Source organism: Notamacropus eugenii, chromosome 1 (genome assembly GCF_028372415.1).
Source record: "Notamacropus eugenii isolate mMacEug1 chromosome 1, mMacEug1.pri_v2, whole genome shotgun sequence".
NCBI classification, from domain to species: domain Eukaryota; kingdom Metazoa; phylum Chordata; class Mammalia; order Diprotodontia; family Macropodidae; genus Notamacropus; species Notamacropus eugenii.
In genome coordinates, this window is record NC_092872.1 from 349,111,757 (window position 1) to 349,127,064 (window position 15,308).

The window sequence follows — 15,308 nt, forward strand, 5'->3', positions numbered from 1 at the left end:
ACACACACACACACACACACACACACACATATATTTATATATTCCTTATTTATATATAATGGGCAATACATTATAATTATACCACATACTATATGTTATATATTATCTCATAATATATAACTAATAACATAGAATATTATATATGCATGTATATATGTACATAAATACATATATATATTCTTTATTAACCCACATCATTAGTAAGGGCTTTACTAAAGAATTTTAAAGGCAAGTTCAACAATACTAATGTCTGCACAGAGCAATAATCCTCCACCAAAAACATGAATATATTACTCACTCAGTATTCTCTCTCCCTGATGTCTCAGTTTCCTAATATTATCTTACCTTTCTGGTTATAAAGTCAAACTTGATGTCACACTGCATACATCTTGGACACTAAGAGAGAGGAAGAAGACTACGTATTAAAATAAAATATACTTTTTTAGGGAGCCAAGATGGCGAAGTAGAAAGACGCACATACACATAGCTCCGAACCCACAAGCCACAAAACGGCAGAGGGGACTAACCCAGGGCGAATTCTGCACCCAGAGACCACAGAATATTGGAGCGAGGGAGATTTCTGTTCCGGAGAGACCTGCAAACCTCTCACGGGGGGTCCTTCGCGCTGTGGACTGGGCGCTGGGACGGGGAGCAGAGAGCAGCCCCACCGCGGCAGCAACACCGTGAGGAAAAGATCCGAGAGGGCTACGGGGACGGGATCTCCAGCGACGTTACAAGCCCCCCCATCAACAGGGGACTGACGGGGGTAGGTGAAAGAGTCTCTTTGGCGGGTTGAGAGGGGAGTGGGGTGCCCCCATGGCTCAGGCCCCCCGAGAGGCGGCTACAGACAGGGGCTCCCCAAACGGGAGGGAGCCTGGATCCATTGTGGAAGGTTTATGCATAAACCCCCGGAGGGAACTGAGCCAGGGAGGCAGCCCTGCCCCTGACCACCTGATCTTAATTCTCACACTGAATAGCAGCCCTGCCCCCGCCAAAAACCCTAAGGCAGGAAGCAGCATTTGAATCTCAGTCCCCAAACGCTGGCTGGGAGGACCAGGAGGCGAGGTGGGTGTGAGGAGAACATTCAGAGGTCAGGTCACTGGTTGACGAGAATGCCAAGAAAAGGGAAAAGAAGTAAAACTATTGAAGGGTATTTTCTCGGAGAAAAAACACTTCCTCCCTTCCTTTCTGATGGGGAGGAACAATGCTTGCCATGAGGCAAAGTCACAGAAATTGAGGATTCTGTGTCCCAGCCCACCCAATGGGCTCGGGCCATGGAAGAGCTCAAGAGGAATTTTGAAAATCAAGTTAGAGAGGTGGAAGAAAGACTGGGAAGGGAAATGAGAGGGATGAGGGAGAAGCATGAAAAGCAGATCAGCTCCCTGCTAAAGGAGAACCAAAAAAATCTTGAAGAAATTGGCACCTTGAGAACAAGCCTAACTCAGTTGGCAAGGGAGGTGCAAGGGGCCAGTGAGGAGAAGAATGCTTTCAAAATCAGAATCAACCAAATGGAAAAGGAGATTCAAAAGCTCACTGAAGAAAATAGATCTTTCAAAACTGGAATGGTACAGATGGACGCTAAGGACTTTATGAGAAAGACAGATATCTCAGAACATACCACGCAGATTCGAAAAATGGAAGATAATGTGAAATATCTTATTGGAAAAACAACTGACCTGGAAAATAGAATCAGGAGAGACAATGTAAAAATTCTGGGACTACCTGAAAACCATGATCAAAAGAAGAGCCTAGACATCATCTTCCATGAAATTATCAAGGAAAACTGCCCTGAGATTCTAGAACCAGAAGGCAAAATAAATATTCAAGGAATCCGCAGAACACCGCATGAAAGAGATCCAAAAAGAGAAACTCCTAGGAGCATTGTGGCCAAATTCCAGAATTCCCAGGTGAAAGAGAAAATATTGCAAGCAGCTAGAAAGAAACAATTCAAGTATTGTGGAAATACAATCAGGATAGTACAAGATCTGGCACCCTCTACATTGAGAGATAGAAGGGAATGGAATAGGATATTCCAGAAGTCAAAGGAACTAGGACTGAAGCCAAGAATCACCTACCCAGCAAAACTGAGTATAATACTTCAGGAGAAAAAATGGTCTTTCAATGAAATAGAGGACTTTCAAATTTTCCTGATGAAAAGACCAGAGCTGGAAAGAAAATTTGACTTTCTAACACAACAATGAAGAGAACCATGAAAAGGTGAACAGCAAAGAGAAGTCATAAGGGACTTACTAAAGTTGAACTGTTTACATTCCTACATGGAAAGATAATATTTGTAACTCTTGAAACATTTCAGTATCTGGGTACTGGGTGGGAGTACACACACACACACATGCACACACGCACACATACATAGAGACAGAGTGCACAGAGTGAATTGAAGAGGATGGGATCATATCTTAAAAAAAAAAATGAAATCAAGCAGTGAGAGAGAAATATTGGGAGGAGAAAGGGAGAAGTTATATGGGGCAAATTATCTCTCATAAAAGAGGCAAGCAAAAGACTTATTAGTGGTGGGATAAAGAGGGGAGGCAAGAGAAAAACATGAGGTCTACTCTCATCACATTCCATTAAAGGAAAGAATATAATGCACACTCATTTTGATAGGAAAACTTATCTCATAATACAGGAGAGTGGGGGACAGGGGCACAAGAAGGGTGGGGGGGAGGATAGAGGGGAGGGCATGGGGAGGAGAATGCAATACAAGATCGACACTCATGGGGAGGGAAAGGACCATAAGAAAATAGAAGTAATGGGGGACAGGATAGGATGGAGGGAAATATAGTTAGTCCTATACAACACAACTAGTATGGAAATCATTTGCAAAACTAAACAGATATGGCCTATATTGAACTGCCTGTCTTCCAAGGGGAAGGGATGGAGAGGGAGGGAGCTAAAGAAGTTGGAACTCAAAGTGTTAGGACCAAATGTAATGTTCTTACCACTGGGTAACAAGAAATACAGGTTAAGGGGTCAAGAAAGCTATCCGGCCCTACAGGACAAAAGAGAAGACGGAGACAAGGGCAGGGAGAGAGGATAGAGGAGAGAGCAGATAGGTCACAGGGGCAATTAGAAAGCTTGGGTCTGGGGGGGAGGGGATAAAAGGGGAGAAAATTTGTAACCCAAAATTGTGTGAAAATAAATGTTAAAAGTTAAATAAAAAAAATTTTTTTAAATTAAAAAAAGTAAAATAAAATAAAATATACTGCAGGGTTGATGCCAAGGTGTTTTACTCAATAGTGTTGTGAGGCTAAAGATCAGGAAAACTAGTTCAAGAGGACAGGCTTTTCCCCTGCGCTTGACCCCAGCTAAAAGACCTTAAGGGTTTCCTCCTTTGAGAAATAGTGATAATCCCTGCTGTTTAGAGCATGCTTTGGATATGGTATAGAGGATTTATAAATTATATTCATGTAACAATGGGCCACAAGAATTCAGGGGCAAGATGAGCAAGATTTTGTTCTGATTGATCTGAACAAAACTATCTACATTTGCAAGTTTTAAACCTGTTAAATCAAAAAAAAGCAATAACAGCAGTTTAAACTAGGAACTTACTCTGGGCATAGGAATTTAAAAATAAATCCTGGGTTTTTATCCACTTATAGAAAGGGTTTTAAAACCCTGAATTGTGGAATTTTGGAGTTGAAAGAGATCTCAGCAGCCATCTAGTTCAACCCAGACCCCTCAAAAGAATCCCCACTATATCACACTCGACAAGTGGGCATCTATCCTTTGCTTAAAGATCATAGCATTAGAATTGCAAAGGACCTCAGAGGTCACCTAGTCCAGCCCCTCTGTTTTATAGATGAGAAAACTGAGGACCAGAGAGATTAAATGACTTCCCAAAGTTCAAATAATCCTCTAATTCTAAATCCAGTGCTGTTTCCACTTGGCCATGCTTCCTTAATCTCCAATGAAGGGGGACCCACAATTTCCAAGACCACCCAATATACTTTTGAATAGCTCTGTTAGGAAGTTTTTTCTGACATTAAATCTAAGTTAGTCCCAAAATTTGTAGCTTAAAAATGGCCACAGAACAAGTAACTCAAATAAACTATTAGATAGTTTTGAGTTATGGTCCATTTCTTAGAAAAAAAAAAGGATAAGAATGATTTGGCTGTATGAGAGAATATTAATCAAGAGCTGTCTGCTTAAAGTCTTCTATCATTAGAATTTCTTTCATGCAGTGAAAAAATTCTTTTAAAATGAAAAGTTTTACAAATTGGTAGCCTTCAGTTACTATAACTTCTGACGGAGTACCACATTCCACTGAAATCAAATTTGTAAAAAATTACAAGAGATATATTTACTTGAAAACATTCACTAGCTACTCTGAACAAATTTATCAGCTAAACCTAAAATTCAACTGTCCTACATATTCTGATATTGTGATTTGATCTGGTATACCAAATTTGATAAAAATTAATCAACTCCTTCTAAAATTACAAGGGAATTTTAAAAACAATAAAAAGTGTAAAATGTTTAATATTAAGTTTGGACATTTTATTTTGCCAACTACATAGTAGCCTTCTATGATATTTTTGCCTTTCACACATTTGCAATCACTTAATAAAAGTTTGTTGACCTGAAGGAAAATTTATCTTAGATTATTAACTATCAACTTGACTACCAAAGGAGTTCATTAAAACGTGGTCTCCCTGCAAGGATCCCTACTTCACTTCACCCTGATGCAGGGCAGAGTTTACTCCAATATATTTCCTAATTTATGCAGAAGTTCTAAGCACAGTGCCTGGCATATAGTAGGTGCTTAGTAAATGTTTACTGACAGACAAGTATTAACTACTAAAAATCTCAAGAAAAATAGGATTATCTAAATGCTCTAAATTAAGAGACAAACTATTCAAGTTCAAGATCTCTCTTATAGAGCGGTGGCAATGGCTTAGCTAAAAGAAAACCAGGCTCAGATTCAGGAAGACTTGACCCCAGCAATACAAACTATTGGTTGTATAGTCTTGGGTTCTTCACTCAACCCTAAGTATATAAATTGCATAACGGTTGCAGATCTGAATGGGCAGTAGGAATTTCCTCCCTGGGAGTTATACACAGTAAAATCACATGTCCAGACTGTTCCTGTTACTACCACCTGAACCCCTCAGGGCCATTCAACTTGCAAGTGTTTCATTATTAGGGATAATAACCTGCATTCAGAAAAAAAAAATGACAAAATCTGTATAAGCAGAGAAAGAGTTTGGTCAGTCATGTAGCATTAGTGAGGAATATAAGATAAGATAGTCTGAATTATGCATTAGCACCCAGAAGATATTTAAAAAGTTACAAAAAAAGTCTCTAATGTGATTAATAGATTTTCTATGGATAATCAATGGAAAGCTAGGGACAAGAATCACAAAGGAAGAAAGGAAATAGAGAGCTTGCTACATTGATGGTCAATTCCTTCCTCAGATATTTACTATCTATATATGCTGCACAAGTCACTTAACCTCTGAGTCTAAGTTTCTTTACACATAAAATGAGAGGGTTTGAATCCAATGGACTTTAAGATTCTATGATTAAATATATTATTAAATTAAATATTATGATTAAATATTAAATCTATGATCCTATGATGAGGTCATAAGTACCCCTAATACTGAAAACCTCTCACCTATGTGTTTTCTTGTTTGTGCAATACTTTCCATACAATGCAATTTTGATTATTTTATGTATTTTCATTCTTTACAGCAGGAGTGATTTCTACTGCAGTATGGTAACAGTAGAAAGAGCACCAGCTTTGGAGTCAGAGGACAGCCTAGATACTTATCACTTGTATGATCTTGAGCAAATTCCTTAATCTGTCTCTCAGTTTTCTTGTCTGTAAAATGTGAAGAATGTAATGTAATACTATTGAGCTGAAAGAAATGAGGAAACAGATGATTTTGAAGAAATAATAGATTTATATGAACTGACAGAGATTGAACAGAACCAGAAAAGCAATTTATACAACATCAATATTATCAATATGAACAGTTATGAATACTTTTATAAACTAATAAAGAAAATGAGGAGTACCAGAAGAATAACTTGTAATTACACTGCAAAAATAAACAACTTTGAAAGTTCAAGTTTGAAAAACTAATTGATGTAATGCACTGACCATCCATGATGCCAGAGGAACAATGATGAAACATCTACCTCCTGAAAAAGCAAAAGGCAGACTTAGGGTGTCCAAAGAATATAGACAAAGCCAATGAAGGAATTTGTTTTGCTTGATTATGCATATTTGTTACAAGGATCTTGTTTTGCTCCCCCCAATGGGGTGAGAATTAATTTTTTTTTTTCATTTAAAAAGTAGAGAAAAAAAGATGTGAGACTGGGGCTTAGAAGACAGATTAGATCTGAGATTCTGCATTGATAAATGAAAAAAGGAAATGAGGTAGTTTTTCAGAGTCACTGTGTTACCTGAAGTCAAAATAAGCCCATAGTTTAAAATTAATTCAGTAAATATCAACAGTATTTCTGTATAACAAAAACAAAATCCAAAAGGCAATAAAATTCAAAGAAAATGTTATTCAAAACAGCTATAAAATATAAAATATCTAGAGATCAATCTACCAAAGTACACAAGTTCTAGTATAGATCCAATTGCAAAGTATTCATTAAAAAAAAAAAAGAGTAACTTAAAGAGCTTGAAGAATCTCCACTGTTCATGGTTGGGCCACGGCAATATAATAAAAATGAAAAAGCATCAGAGCTAATTTATAGTTTTACTGCCATATCGATCAAAGTTTCAAAGAAATACTTTAAAGAACTCCATAAAAAACAAACAAAATATATATGGAAGAAGAAAAAAGCTAGACCAAGGGTGGAGAACTAGAGCCCACATGTAGTCCTCTAGGTCCTCAAGTGTGGCCCTGGGACTGAATCCAAATTTCACAAAACAAATCCCATTTGTCTCTAAAATGTCCATGGAGGGAGAATAGGTGACGCAGTGAATAGAGTGTCAAACCTGGCGTCAGGAAGACTTGAGTCCAAATATAGCCTCAGACACTTACTGGCTGTGTGAATAAGTTACTCAACCTATTTGCCTCAGTTTCTTCATCTGTAAAATGGGGATAACAGCTCCTACCTCCCAGAGTTGTCATGAAAAGCAACTGAGATAATAATCATAAAGTGCTTACACAGTGCCCAGCACACAATAAGCACTATATGTTAACTGTTGTTATTATTATTATTACCCTTGGACCCAGAGACTCTACTACTAGGCATATGCCCCAAGAAGGCCACTGATAAGAAAAAAGTCCCCAAAGATAACAAAATATTTCAAGCAGCACTTTTTGAGACAGCAAAGAACTAGAAACAAAGTAGATATTCATCAAGTGGGGAATGGCTAAACAAATTGCGGTACATGAATGTAATGGAATATTATTGCGCTGAATTTGCAGAACTTGACAAAAGTACAAACAAAGTATATTTGGAGGAAGAAAAGAGCTAGGTTATTAAGGAAAATTATGATAAAAAGTAGAAATGAAAAGTTAATAGCATTTCCAGACCTCAAATTATAAAGCAGCACTCACCAAAACCACCTGATATTGGTTAAAACAGAGAAGTAGATGAAAGGAACAAATTGGACAAGGGAGAGTCAGAAGCAATGGAACTCAGTGCTTGAAAAACCAAATAACATAAATTACTTAGGAGAGGGTCAAAAAAACAATATACATAATGAATGCAGCATAGAACCACTACCCACAAAGCAAATGAAAATCAATGTTGCAAAATTCCAAAAACAAACAGGATGATAAAGAAGAGCTACTGAGAGGGTACCCTCTCCCCATTCCTTTGCAGAGCCGGAGGCTTAAGGATGTGGTGCTTTGTACATATTTTCAAAATTTTTGATGCATTAAACAGTTATATTGATTTTTTCTTTTTTAAAAAAAAATATCATTTGTTTGGATGGCTCTCTGGGAAGATAAAAGGGACACTGGAAAATTTTGATGACATTAAAAAAAAGAATAGTAACAGTTTATTTTAAAGAAAGAAAATATTTTGCCAAAATATTTGTGGCAACACTTTTTGCAGTGGCAAAGAAATAGGAAAAAAAGCTAATGACTATCACTTAGAGAACAGCTAAATAAATTTTAGTACTTTAATATAATGGAATATTGCTGTGCTGAAAGAAATAATAAATATGAAGAATACATACAAATGTGGGAAAATGTCTATGTACTGATTTAAAGAGAAGTAAGCAGAATAAGGAACAAATACACACAATGACAACAAAAATCTAAATAGCAAGAATACAACAACAAAATGGAAACTGAATGTTGTGAAATTATAATGCCTAAGCTTGGTTCCCCAAAAGATATGAGCATGTACCCTCCCTTCTCTACTGTAGAGGCAGAGAACTATTGTAGGACTTGGATGATATATTGCTTAGTTTTTGAGGAATGGCTCTTGCAAAGGGGGGGTGGAATATTCTACAAAAGGAAGGCTATAGAAAAACAAAAGAAATCAACAAAAAAAGTCCCTGCTCTTTAAGAAGCTTTCTTTGCCACTGTCTTAGTAATCTTCATTAAGCCACTGAACCCTGTGAATTTTTCCATTTATAAAAGGTTCAATAATAGATCCTGGGGCATAGGTTGCAACTTTATTAAATAGTGTATATATATAAATCATACTGAAATCCTTTGATGCAAAGTTAAATATTATTAAATTTACTGAATTAAGTCAAAGTTTTCCAATAAAAAATCTCTAATCCCTAGTCATGGGGCAAGTAGCTGGTCCAAATACATGCCCTCTTTTTCTCCTGGGATTCTTAGTGCTTTGTATGTATGCTTTATACCATGAATGACTACAGTTTCAATTGCTAAGATCTCTCTCATGAGTAACAGAATTTTTCCAGGTGAATTTATTCAGGAAACAACATAAAGACAATGACTAAAATGCTGAAATGAACCATCATCCAAAAAAAAAAAAAACCAACTCCCAAACCTGTTTTACTTGCTCTGATATTATATTTTAAAGGAAGAGATATGTAATGTCAATGGGGATATATATGCTTCTGCAAATCTAAAGGGCCAAAAGGAACAGATGATATAGTTGTTATACTAGATTCAAGAAGGCCTCAGTTTTAATCCCAGCTCTAACACTGAGTGGCTATGTGGTCTTCTATGGACAAATCACAACCTCTCTAAGCCTCAGTTTCCTAATATGTAAAATGGGAATAATATTTGCCCCACTTACCTCAGAGAGGTTGTGAGAGGCAAGTATCATATTAACAATATTAGCTCAGCCACTAACTGTCCATGTGTGACCTTGGGAATGTCACATTTATTGGTAAAATAAAGATAGATAGAAAATCCCATCTCACCTCTCAGCAGCATACCTACATCTGGCTCCCAGATTACCTCATGGTTTCAGAAGCTGAAAGTGCCCTGTGAAACATAAAATTTGCCTCTAAATGCCAATGGCCCTGAAGCTTATTACAATACTTTGGAAACCCCAGATGTTGCAGCCAAGTGCAATGAAAAGAAGGCTGGATTTGCAGTTAGAGCACTTCAAAGAATTTATGTGAATGGCTCAATGTCATTACAACAGAATGTCTACAGGAGAGCACTCGTGTTTATTCAAGTTACTTAACATTTAACAGTTTTTTTTTTTTTTATCAATGACTTTGATAAAGTTATAGATGAAGGCTCATAAAATCTACAGATGACATAAAATTGGGAGGGAAAACTTACAACACAGCTGACCATCAGGATCCAAAGGATCTTGACAGCTAGAGCACTGGGCTGAATTGAATAAGATAAAATTCAATAGGAAAATATAATCTTACACTTAGGTACACAAAAAATCAAGTTTACAAGTATTAAATTGGGGAAGCATGGTTAGATAACAATTGTTTTGTAAAAGATCCAGGGGTTTTAGTGGACTACAAGCTCAATATGAGTCAGCAGCGCAATGTAGAAGCCAAAAAACTAATCTTGGGCTGCCCTCCTCAGACCTCCTCTGAAATACTAGGTCCAGTTCTGTACACCATAGTTTAAGAGGGTCACTGATAAACTGAATATCCAAACAGAGCGAGCGAAAGTTTCAAGGTCCTTCAGTCCATGCCATAATGAAGGGCTAGCCTATGGAGGAGGGATTAGATTTGTTATGTTTGGCCCCAGAGGGCAGAACCAAGAGCAATGGGCCCAAGTCACAAAGAGACCAACTAGGCTTTATATTAGGAAAAATGTCCCATCAATTCCAGCTGTCCAAAAGTAGAATGGGCTGACCCCAGAGGTCATGGGTCACCTCGCCTCTGAGATCTTCAAGCAGAGGCAGCACACCCCTCTGTGGTTTGTTAGTGGGTGCTCTGTGCACAGGTGGCACTTGATGGCCTCTGGAGTCCTTTCCTACTCTTACATCCCATGATTCTATAACCTGAGCTCATGTGTGACTCTGGGTGAATCACTTCCCCTCTCCTGACCCTACTTTCCTCATCTATAAAGTAAGTAGGCTGGCCTACAAGACCTCTGAAGTTTCTTCTAGCTTTCATGTAGGAACCTATAATTTGCATTTTCTGCAATGACATTAAAGACCTTCTATCTAGCCATCAAAGCAGGTCACCAACAGGATAAAGAAACTGAGGAACAACAGGAAGTGTGTGCGTAAGGGGACAAGTAAAACTTAAAAACAATCTTTTTGATAGCTCTCTAGGTAGGGAAAAAAGGAAGGATACATTTGGAAATGAAGGTGAAATAATAATATATCAATAAAAGAATTTAATATGAGGAAAAATTAATTTTTAAAAAATCACTAAAAAGACCAAATAAGTAGCAAACAGTCAGTACTAATACCGTATTAGTCTACTGCAGAGTGTTTTTACTGGCTTATGTCTCTGACTTTTCTTTATAGTAAAATGGCTATTTTAGAAGATGGAAATGAAAATCAGGAAACATCTGAGAGTACAAGAACTAACTTCTGACAGTAATTTAAATAAACAGAGCTTTGAGTTCACATTAGACTATTCCAAAATACCATCCAAATAAATCAAAGTCCCAAACTTAGGCACATTTTACTTCCTGAGAGAGTATTTTAAAAGGGCAACAGCTTAAATACAGGGAGCTATGCAGGGGGTCAGTCTCTGCAACTGGGCCCATAAGGACAAGCTAATGAAAGAAGATATGAAGGAAGTTAAGTAAAATCATCTGGATAAAGAAGAAGTAGGAAGTACAAGTGGAAGAATGACAAGAATTAGAGCAAAAGGAGTCAAGCCAATTTAACCAACAGCACTAACAAAATACATCTCCTAGTTCACTCACAGAGGCAAACTTTCCTTCTGCTGCTTAATAGAGAAATCCCAAACAGAACCAAAACAGTTCCAATGGCACAGAGCTCCTAAACCTATACATCTAGCCTTCATCTCTCTCCTGGGCTATACATTCTTCCCCCCTACACACTAAATGCCAGTCAAACTAACCAGCTTACTGGTCCCATACACAACGGTCCTTCTGTCTTCCCCAGGCTTATAACGCTCCTCCACCTCACCTCCTTTCAAGGCTCTACTCAAGTACCAGTTGTTACAAGGGGCTGTTTCCGGTTCCCCCAGGTATTAGAGGTATGCCTCCCCACCTCTGCCTCAAAAACATTTTGTCCATATCCCTCCAGTGGAACATAAGCTTCTTGATAGCAAGTACTGTCTCACTTTTGTGGTTGTATCTCCACCAGTGTTTGGAATAGTGGACAGTAAATGCTTGTTGACTGACAGATACAGCAAAAAATACATTTTCAGTAGACGTTTAAGCCCCCACTTCTGCTTCAATTTTCTAAGTGGGTCATCATGCTCATGCTTCACTTTCTATTTAAAAGGTTCTTAAGTGAAAAAAGTCAACACTATACATTTCTGAGGTGCACAAGTCATCAAACAATTTCAATGTGATTTTTCTACCCATGCCCAGCTCTTGGGGGCTCTGGCAATAGGTATGGCAGGGCAGGAAAAAAAGGAGCGAAGGGAAGATTTCACAGCTAAAGATACCAAATATTCAGTTAATGAAGATAGGTAGCAGAGTCTAACCTAGGAGGATAAACTTGAGTGTGGTAGCTAATACTAATTACTAAGCAATCCTACTAGACTTGTTTTATTCTCTAAGATGCCCTTATAAACATCAAATGCTATTTAATAACAAGGCTAGGGGAAAAAAACAGTAATGAAAAGCTAGTACCACACCCTGCATTCTGGCAGACCTAAGTCTCAAATGGAACAGGAGTTAAGCACTTGAGAGAAGGAGGAATGCAGAAAGCTAGAGAAATTGGTTGTTTGTTTTAAAGTCAATGTCTGGAAAGATAAAGGAGACAAAATCTAAAATGTCATGAAGACTAACATGAACTTGTTCACTACAGGCTTAAAAAAATCAAAACTTCCAAGTTTTTAAGAGGAAATTTAAGACATGTAAAACAAAGCACTGCATTATTCCTTTATTCCTTATCAGGAAATTCTGGCTGGTCCAACAAACTGGAAAGGGTTAGAATATTGCTCTGATTACAAATCATATAAATTTAGTTTGAAAGCCAGCCAGGTTATATTTTAGCATTTCGTGCCAAACAACTTGGCAACAGGCTAGCGAATCTTCTGGCCATAACTATCTTTTATAGATAGATAGGTTGTAACCTGGGTATCCACGGCCAAAAAACTGCAGCCTATTTGAAGTACTTAAGTATTTTGTTACTATGTTTATTGCTACTTCAAAAGACTCAAATGAAGGCTTCTCCCTTGACAGAATCTCTAGGAAGATAGAGAGATAAGAACAAGAATTGCAGAGGATGAGAGAATGCCTAGATGTGCTATGATCTGTAAGGATTGCAGGGACTTTTTTACATAGCAGAGAGTAAACGTATACAGTTCTGCATGGCAAAGGGTGGAATAGGTTAACAATGTAAATAAAACTAAGAGAGTTTAAATTCCAGTATGTTAAATCCATAATAAGTGGAAAACAAGAAGGACAACCACTGAACTCCCATAAAACTTACTTTAGCACCATAGTCAACAATACTAGGCTTGATGAAAGGTGAGTCTGAACATAATGATTTCTTTTTTAAATGTTTATTAAAAAAAAAAAATCTAGCCATAATTCCTGCCCTCAAGGGACTTTCAGTCTCGAACAGGAAGACAAGTATACAAATAACTATCATTTAAATTAGAATATAATCTTTTGAACAAATTCCATTAATGGCAAATAAAATCAGACACCATTCACATGTCATTACTGCACCTCTAGCTGCAGAAGCTAGAGAATTTTAAATAATCAATCATCTTTTACATGTCCTGCGCATTGTTCTAGTGGCAAAATGAGTACATCTCTACTAGAAAGACTTCTAATGAATAAGCATTTTATTAAACAAGTACTAAGTTCCTGGCACTGAGCTAGGTATTGGGGATACAAATACAAAAATGAGTCAATCTCTGTTCTCAAGAAGCTTACATTTAACTGGGGAATACAATATGTTCACAAATAGGTAAAGATAGGATATATACAAAATAAACTGAGCTGAGCCTTGAAAAACTGGTTTTAAAAAATGAGGTTTAAAAAAAACTGAAGGCTGCAAGGAGGGAAACCAAGGATTTGATGGCATGAGCAAGTAGAAAAGATCAACACCATATGGTACAGGAATGACTAGGAGAGGTGGAGTCATGTGTACTATCAGTGGAAGTAGTTTCTTAATTTAATACCATAAGAGAGGAAAACGCCCTAGAATAGTGAGCATTTAAAGACTGCATGGACAAAGCTGTAGTTGGGAACTCAAGGAACTTGCAACCTGATGACATAATACGTACAAAATAACTGTAAAGTAAACTTTGTAAAGAAGGAATAAAAAGTACTATGGAAGCAATAGGAAAAAGCAAGTTACTTCCCTATGAAACATTTACTGGAAAATGAAATAACTGAAGAAGGCCTTGAATAACGGGTAGGATATTGATGAGTTAGGGTGTGTGGGGGGGGGAGGGGAGACGTTTTTCTAGGGGGAAAAAAGTTTTTGTTAAAGTTCAGAGATAGGAAGACTTAGGGTAAATTTAAGAAGGGGTAAATGGTCTAAGAAGTGTGAAATGAAATGGGAGATAAAGTTGGAAAAGTAGGTTGGGGTCACACTGTGCTAACCCCTCAAATGCCAGATTGAGAAATCAGGATAATAAAGGTACAATCTGTCATATTATCAGGGTAGTTAGCACCAAATTTAGGGATCACACCAAAGACTCACACAAAATGAACAGGGCACAATGGCTGAACTCAAAATTGGTGAGACAGAAACTTGATGTACTACATCAGTAAGAAAACTTTTGTAGCTTTGAATATACAAAAAGTTTCTGCTGCTGTAACTACTCACACAGAAGTCAAGCTATTCTATAAAACTCTGAATTTGTTTTTACTTGGTGAAAACGTTCATAGGCCACCCCATTAAACAGTACTATCATTCACCCAGTTTCCCATTATCCAAACCTTAAGATCTAGGTCTTTATTCCACATCTCTCCTAACTAACTAATCAGGTAGTAGGGTCCTGTCAGCTCTACCTCCACATTTATCCCACTCTCTCCTACTTCTACTGTCACCACATTACCACATACTCTCAATTCTTCCCACCTTCACTGTCTTCCCCAACCCAACTGACCCTTCAGAACACTTTCACAATAAACTATCTTACTTATGGGTCTGATTAGAACAAAGATCGTTGTTGTTGTTAACTTTATCTTCCCAAGGCTTAGCACAGGGTTTGGAACACAGTGAATACTTGTTGACTTTGACAGAATAAAATTGGTTAACAGGAATTTGAAAAACTAGAATTAAGTAAAAGAGTACTTAGTGCTCTTTTACATTTGCTAAGTTCAAGTCACCAAACATGAATCAACCACTATACCAAAAGAATTTAAAGGTGTGATTGCTAAGCCAGTGTCAGTGATTTATGAAAAATCATGGAGAACACCACAGAACTGGAGAAGTGTTTAAAGAAAGAGAGAGAAGAGGGAATCATCTACAAATGAGAGACAAGATAGCTCCACTTCAATTCCTGGCAATAAAGATGGTTTGTGAAGATTTAGAAAGGGAAGCAGAGATCACAAAGAGCCAGTACTTTCAACTGGTCAGTTCAGATAAATGAACCTCATTTCCTTTTTTAACAACATAATCAAATTAGAAGGTAAACAGAGTGCTATGGGGATAGCTTACCTAGATTTCATCAAGTTGTCTTTGTGAATAAGAGGGAAAATATGTAGCTAGACAACAGCAGAGTTAGATTTAGAAATGGCTGAATGAACAGATCCAAAAAGCAGTCATTGTTACATGTCAACCAAGGTCTCCAGTAG

The 15,308-nt window shown here is 37.4% G+C and overlaps 1 protein-coding gene across 4 annotated transcripts in view; it reads right to left on the minus strand.

Moving 5' to 3' along the window:
• The window catches only part of ZFYVE21 (zinc finger FYVE-type containing 21), a 47,746-nt gene that overhangs the window by 29,976 nt on the left and 2,462 nt on the right, over positions 1–15,308 (minus strand). For all 4 annotated transcript variants that reach the window (XM_072630124.1, XM_072630122.1, XM_072630123.1 and 1 more), the window contains exon 2: positions 346–396. In XM_072630124.1, coding sequence (XP_072486225.1) covers positions 346–396 — 51 coding nt within the window. The remainder of the gene's footprint in view (positions 1–345; positions 397–15,308) is intronic.